The 8,122-nt window shown below is 38.5% G+C and overlaps 1 protein-coding gene across 1 annotated transcript; it reads right to left on the reverse strand.

Annotated features, from left to right (window-relative positions):
- Window positions 1–6,087: 6,087 nt before the first annotated feature.
- LOC116887397 (olfactory receptor 2H2-like) lies at window positions 6,088–7,029 on the reverse strand. Its single transcript, XM_032888990.1, has one exon. It carries the CDS (start codon window positions 7,027–7,029, stop codon window positions 6,088–6,090), a length of 942 nt encoding a protein of 313 aa, XP_032744881.1.
- Window positions 7,030–8,122: the final 1,093 nt, after the last annotated feature.

Here is an 8,122-nt window from a genome sequence, read left to right on the forward strand (position 1 = left end):
GGAGCTTGCAACCCCATAGAAACAACAATGCCAACCAACCAGAGCTTCCAGGGACTAAACCACTACCGAAAGACTATACATGGACTGACCCAGGGCTCCAACTGCATATGTAGCAGAAAATAGCCTCGTTGGGGCACCAGGGGAAGGGGAAGCCCTTGGTCCTGCCAAGGTTGGACCCCCAGTTCAAGGGAATATGGGGGGACAATAAGGGGGATGTATAGGGGGCATACCCATATGGGGGAGAGGAGGGGATGGGGGTTTATGGACAGGAAATCGGGAAGGGGAATAACGTTTGAACTGTAAGTAAAGAAATATATCTAATAAAAAATTTGAAAAAGAAAAAAAGAAGTATAAATACAGAATAAAAATTATTAAGGCAAGTAGTTATATTATAAACATAAGTAAAAATAAAAATAATAATGTTGTAACCCCCCAAATTTTTTTCTCACTGTAAATCTTTATTATTTTATTTTGTGCGCTAAGAAAATCCATTCCATAATACCTTGTCCTTTGCATAATGAGCCCAATAGGAGGATGAATTAAAAGCAGTATAACCAAAATGCAATCAAGTTTGGGATCTATGTGATCCACATACGCATCTTTCTTCTCTTTTCTACTAAAGTTGACTTTATTTGCTTCCTTTGTTAATTGTAGGCATCTTATTGTACACTGTGTGAAGATTCAAATATTGTTTTCTGTCTCCCTTATATATGGTTGCAGTCTGTATTTAGAGACTCTAATGTCTCAATCTTGTATAAACAGCAGCTATCCAACTGTTCCCTGAAATGTCAGTAAAGAAATCTTGACAGCCAGTGCCTGAGCAGAGCAGAGAACAGGGTTGAACTTCCTGCCAGCCAGGAGAGTACATGAGCGGGAGAGGAAATTGGGGCTTAGCCATGGGGAGAGAGTCCAAGAGAGACCATGAGAAAACAGCTTGAGTGGAAAAAGCCATAAAATACATCTATCTTGTAAATTTTTGTGTGAAGTAGCCAGATTATCTTAGAATATTAAAATAGAGTAATACTGCTCAGATGTTGTACATTTAAATCATGCTAAAAATATAATGGTCCAGTATCAATTATTTGAGAGATAGCTGGGTAAGACACTGATTAAAAACTCACTAACAGCTGTCTTGGACTGTCTAAGTTTGAATCTCCCGGTGATGTCTGAAACAAATTACTTAACTCTTGAGTAGTTGATCCAGTGATGGGCCATAGCAAGTTAATACCTCCTATTAATTTTTGAAAATCAGTAAGGGTTTGCAACTAATCCCTTCTGATCTGTATCTTTTGTGGTTGAATTTTGTTTTCTTATTTTATAATCCAAATAGTCAATAGAACCTCCTCCCTGTCATTTTTCAGGAACAACCTGTCACTCCTGGCGTGGCATAATTCTTTGTGTGTCCTTAAATATTTCTCTGATTGTGTGTCAGAATCAGCCAACAAAATATCACCTGTACAATGATAAGTAATGGATTGAGGAAATACCATATGAATTGTTTCTAGTGTTTTTTGCACAAAATATTTGTGCAAAGTTGGACTGTTTAACATTCCCTGTGGCAGAATGTTCCACTGATATCTTTTTACAGGTTGAGCATTACTATGTATAGGCACTAGGAAAGGAACCCTTTCCCAATATTGTCATGCAAGGAGATAATAAAAAAAGCAATCCTTTCAATCAACTATTATCACAGATTAAGCCTTAGGTAATAAAGAAGGAAAAGAAAGTCCAGGCTATAATAGACCTGCTGTTTGATTACTCTATTTCCTGCTCTTAAATCTACTGACATCCTAAATTTTCCTGATTTCTTATTTTTTTTTTAAATAACAAATACAGGGGAATTCTGTGTTGAGCCTCCAGCTGCTCTTGTGCCACCTGCTCAAGTGCTTGTAATTTTTCTTTAGTTATGGGCAATAAATCTACCCACACAGGCTTTCAGTAAACCATTTTAAGGGTAGGGCCATTGGTATTTCAAAAGTGCCCCTCTCCCTTATAAGTTCAGAAATTCAATGTCAGTTATGTCCTGTGTTTGGACAATTGGCACAGCCTGGGTTTGTTTTTGATGACATATATCAACACCATTTCACCCTTTATTTCATCGTGTGCTGTCTTTGAACGGCAGGAATATTAATCTGAGTAAACCACTGTAATAAAGGATCCCTTCACCATAAAATTTATGGGCCTATCAGCCGCACAGGGCATTAACTTTCCTACTTGACCATGCAGTCAGTTGCACACATTTAACCATGTCTCACACTTCATTTTATCTAAGGTAACTTTTCAATTCCTAGAATCTATGCGCAGCCCCTTCGAAGTGGCCGTTCTGAATTCCAAGAATTTTGTGAAATGATACTTACATCAGCTCCCATACCCACCAAATTTTTCTATTTCAATACCATTTGCTTGTAATTTTACTTGAGGTCTCCGATCATTAATAGCTGTTTGCCAGAACACGCATTTTCCAGTGCATTCAAACCTTTCTATCACTTCAACACGAACGGCTTTTCCCTCGGTGCAAAGAAACATTAGCAGCCGAGTAGCCATGTCGCCTGCATTAAATTGCATCTCTTTTTATGTGTGCTGTGCTTTTAATTTCTCCTTTGAAATCTTCTTCCTGAACCCACAATGGGTCCTTGGGAAGTTAATCCACTCCTTACTAAGATCATGAACTCCAGTAGCTGTTTTTATAACATTGAATTTTCGGGGATACAGTAAAATGGCTATGGCTATGTCTGGAGCTCTGCCGCCTGTAGTAATGTGCATTAAATCTCCAAGGCTGAGTGGAGGTTTTTTGCTCTTCTTGTTACTCCTTTACTGAACTGACTTATAATTTTTGTGGTGGGGCCTCAAGCCATGCCCCTAAGGTTATATCCTGACAGTAAGAAATTACCTTGAATATCTCTTTTGGACCTAGACTCATTGGTCCAATGGCAACACTGCCACATCGCCTGCACACGCCTGGAAACCTAGGCCTTCTTTGTGGTTATATTTAGAAAAACCATTGCTTGTAGAGATGTCTTATTTGAAATTTTGTTTCAAATTACTGTATTTTCCACAATTAAAGCAACAGGCATTTTGAAATGTGAGATCTGTAACTATTGCATGACCTACTATATTAGCATGATACATTATAGAAACAATATTTGTTTTATCCCTTATCTAATCATCCATGGGCAGTACCTGCTGCTTTAATGGTCTAGCAAATTTTTTACATTCAGTATTAGAATTTTCAAATGCCACACCTCTATTCACGTCTGCCTTGTGTAGGGATCTGATTTGGCTTTGTTCACAGCTGAAACTAATCTTTGTTAAAAAAAAAAAAAAATCGGGTTGGGGATTTAGCTCAGTGGTAGGCCCTGGTTTGTCCCCAGCTCCAAAAAAAAAAAAAAAAAAAAAAAAAAGAAAGAAAGAAAAGAAAAAAAATCAGAGAAGGCCTCTCTGAAGCCTTGTGTGATCTGTGTAAATGTGGTGCTTTTTCCTGGAGTCCTACACTTTGCCCCAAGCACTTAAAACTATTAAGTAATACTGTCCTATAGTAGCATCATCAAATTAAACCTGTCCTTGTATATCAGAGTATCATCCTACTTCCATCGACTGGTCTTTTTCTATATTCATTCCCCTTATTTACTTTGCTGTTCAATATTTGTAGCTCCTTCCCTCCACTATGTTACCCATTGCAATTGGGGAATGGCCTTTAGTGTGGCTTACTTATCCCTTACAGTCCTAGGGAATACTTCTATCTTGAGTAGCCCAGTTATTTAGAATTTGTTTCAGATAAGGCAAGTGCATTTTGTACGAAGTCCTGGCCTCTTTAAACAGCCTTAGAGCTACCATTTTGCTGGGACACCATCCTGTCTTTTAATAAGCTTGTTCCACACCTTTAGAAGCCATATGCTGTTTAACTACTGGAAAGGCTAATGATGATCTCACAACCTCAGGCATCCCCTGCTCTAACTCTGGTGGTGAAGTTGGTTCAAGCTTGAGCCTTTTTCTCAAGAATGCTATTTCATCACAATGTCCTCTCAATTTTTCAGCTTTTCTCTGAACTGACCTCCATCCTGCCCAATTCCTTTCCCTCTTTTCTCCTGCAGGAAGCTACCATTCTCTTGCTCAGTCGCTAACTCTGAGACTTTTTGTTCTCTCTTTCCAGTGCTCCTTGTCTCCTAAGTGTTTCCATCTCCACTTGCAACCTTTTTATTTGCACAGACAAAACTGCAACTCTTTCAGAAAAGAAATAGAGTGACCAATTTTTCCCCCATTTCGGCATCTTATTGTTTCTCAAGCACCTCCATTTTTCACCTGCAGTTTTTCAATTGTGCAGCCATTCTTTCAACATTTTTGAAACAGAGTATAGGAAGAAGAAAAACAAACAAAACAAAAACAAAAAACCCAGAAAATCCCCTTGGGTTCAAAGCTGGGGATATCCCAGTGGTTGCAGCCACAGTAAATTTTTTGCTGGTATCTTGAAAACCAGTCAGCACCTGTCATTTTCTCATATTCATAAACCCAACTTCCCATATTTATCCTTAATTTTATGCACAACTTGTAGTTGGTCTTGCTATCTTGTGGGTTTTTCTCTTTCCCATTCTTTATCCCCGATGGTTTCACACCTAAGATTAGAGAGGAGAGAAGCAAGAATAGATGGGAGAGGGGAATTAGGAAAATCCCTGAATCTAATTTTTCCTTGTGTTTCTTCTTTGAGCATAGCTAGTAACAGACTGCAGCCAACCTCCCTAAGTTATCAATAATCATCAACCTCACCCCTTGGGGCCCTAGCATTTCCATACTCTCTGAAAGGTTCTAGAATTTCAAATGTCACACAATCACAGAAACTGTCTGCAGCTGGCAAAGCTATGGCTTGGATGGCGCACAAGACAAATCATAATCGGCTGCTGTAGTCTGTCCAAAGTAGCCCTATACCTCTACACCTGGGATTGAAGCAAAATCACATACTTATAATATTTCTGTCTTTAAAAAATGTCCAAAGTTCCAAAATTGTCAGTACAGAATTTCAACACAGTTCTTTACAAACTTCAAAAGGACAATATTCAATTTCATATGAAAAACAAAAAAATGTAAAACAACAACAAAAAACTCTCAAGACAGCTAAAACAATCCTGAAGAATAAAAGAACTTCCAGAGGTATCACTATGACTGATTTCATGCTGTCCTACAGAGATATATCAGCAGAACAGGGGCAGGAAGGACTGTAACTTTCACAGGGGTCAAGGACACAAGACGACAGCCCACAGAATGACCTGAGCAGGGCTCGCATAGGCTCACGGAGACCAAAGTGGCAAGCATGGAGCTTGCATGAGTCTGCATGAGTCTTTGCTAGGACTTCTGACAATTTGGGATGTCTTAAAAGGAAGGAGCAGGGGTTGGGGATTTAGCTCAGTGTTAGAGCGCCTGCCTAGCAAGCACAAGGCCCTGGGTTTGGTCCCCAGCTCTGAAAGAAACAAAAGAAAAGAAAATAAAAAGGAGCAAAAGAGATGTCTCAGTGATTAAGAGAGCTTGCTATTTCTCTAAGGACCTGAGGTAACATTTTAGCACCCATATTATTCTGTTATTTCAGGCTTAGGGAATCCAATTTTTTTCCTGATACCTTCAGGAAACTGTACTCTCATGGCATACATTCAGACAGATGTATTCACACAAATAAAATAAATATTTTATGTTTAAAGTAAATAAAATCGGGCCTGGGTTGCAGTTCAAAAAGTGTTTGTTTAATTTGTGTGATACCATGATTTAAACTCTCAGTATGTTCTGAAGTAAATAGAAACAGTAGATAGGTATGAAGTATTATTTGGTTTTTAATTTGTAAGTATTGTGGTTCTTTATCACAAATCAACTGTATCATATTTTTAAAGAAAATGACTACTAAAATAATCTAACTACCACATTGTACTTTAATCACCACTTTGAAGAAGTGGACAGTCTAATCAATATTAATGAATGAAACTAACATCACACCCCAACCAAAATGAAGCTACTCTTGATTTTGTGGAGGCCAACCTCACGGTTTTTGAGTTAAGATGGTTCTGCCTTTTCAAGTCAAGAAACAGAAACATAGGCCAGCATCCTTAGTTATCTTCGTGAAACCCAGGTTTTCCACCACAGTCTTATCACTGCTCCTTTGACCTCCTTGTTCTTCAGTGTATAAATGAGAGGGTTTAGAGTTGGAGTTATTACAGTGTAGAAAAGGGTGAGAAACTTGCCCGACTCATTAGCGTGGTGAGTCTTAGGTTGAAGATAGACACCTGTGACAGAACCATAGAACAGGGAAACAACAAGAAGGTGAGAAGTGCAGGTGCCAAATGCTTTTTTCTGCCCTGCGGGCGACTTTATCTTCAGCACAGATTTCACGATAGCACCGTAGGAGGAAAGGATGATGGCCAAAGGTAACACTAGGAGGATAACACTCGCTACGGACATCTGGACTTCGTTGTAGGTAGTATCTGCACTGGAGAGCTGAATCAGGGCTGGAACCTCACACACAAAGTCATCCACTACCGGCTGAGAGCAAAAGGGCAGCCGGAGAGTAGCAGTAGATTGGACCAGAGACTGCATCAAGCCGGAACCCCAAGCAAGGACAGCCAGCTGCAGACAGACTTTAGGGCGCATTACAGTTAAGTATCTCAGAGGATGGCACACTGCCACATAGCGGTCCACAGCCATAACCACCAGAAGGACACATTCAGTGGCACCAAGCCACAGGAAGATGTAGAGCTGAGTGGCACAGCCACTATAGGTGATGGTTTTCTTTGGGCTTCTCAGATTCACCAACATCTGAGGAACGCAGCTGCTGGTGAAACAAATATCCAGTAAGGAAAGATTGGAAAGGAAGAAATACATCGGGATCTGCAGCTTGGGGTCCTTCGAGGAAACAAAAATTACGATTGCATTTCCAGCAAGAGTAAAACAATAAAAGACCAAAATTACCCCAAAAAGTATCTTCTCTAAATACGGCTTGTCAGAGAAGCCACGGAGGATGAAATCGCCATGGGTGTCATTGCAAACTGTGCCCATGCTCTCCGGGGGAACTGCGTCTTCAGGAGATGAAATGAAAGTGGCTGTCCAAAAGTCTGTGAAGATCCTAGCTGGCAGGAAGCAACACCGTACAACTTGTTTGATTCCTTTTTACTTAAGAGTATGATGTCAACCTGTGATATTTACGGGGGAAGATACTAAAATGAGTGAAGTAGTTTAATATTTGAGATCTACCGTTCATTCTTTTTCTTTTCTTTTTTCCTCTGATGCTTTATATCTATTTATAGCTCTGCAAGGTAAATTTTGTAAAATACAGTGACTTTTTTAAAATAAAATCACTTTGCAAAATATTAAATATGCTGAATATTTGTTATTTAAGATTTAACATTTACTACACTTACTGAATATACAGACTGTGCAATGCTTTGTCTTTTGGCTTTCTCCTGCTCTGTGCATCTCCACTCATCTGGCTATTTGCTTCTGGTTTCTATTTTTGCTCTATATCTTTTCATGTTTTTCTTCTTTTAGGCTTATTCTCTTTACACCTCTGTCATCTTTTTGCATTCTTCCTTTATTACTTTATCTTTCAATTTCTGATCTTGAATCATCACTTAGTCATTTTTATGCTGGGCTATCTTGTGGGTGGATTTAATCTTCTGCTTCTTATGTTCATAATTGACTTAGGGCTAAAATAAACCTTAAAATAAGAGAACTCATTCCTACCCCAAGTAGATTCTAAGTATTTATTATATAAAGAGACACACCTGTATTTAATGTGTTTTTCTACCGGTGAAAAAATAATACTTGCTCATTCATATAAGTATTTTACATTCTCCACTTGGGGACACGTTTGACTCTGAAACAGTAATTCCTAAATTTTATACAGCAAGGTATTCATATATTTTTAAGAAGAGATGATGAAGGATGATCACAAAAGAGAACTGAATAAACAAAAAAACTTAGAATTACTACTAAAATATTTTAAATCAGTAAAAACAAAATCAGTACAAATAATTAAGGGCCACATATAAAACTTTAATCTCGATTCTGGGAACAATTGTATGAATTAATATTTAAGGCGCGTTGTATTCATATTTTTTATTTTACTCATATACTAGAAGCAGATTTAGCT

This window comes from Rattus rattus, chromosome 18 (assembly GCF_011064425.1).
Source record: "Rattus rattus isolate New Zealand chromosome 18, Rrattus_CSIRO_v1, whole genome shotgun sequence".
In the NCBI taxonomy this organism is placed as follows: domain Eukaryota; kingdom Metazoa; phylum Chordata; class Mammalia; order Rodentia; family Muridae; genus Rattus; species Rattus rattus.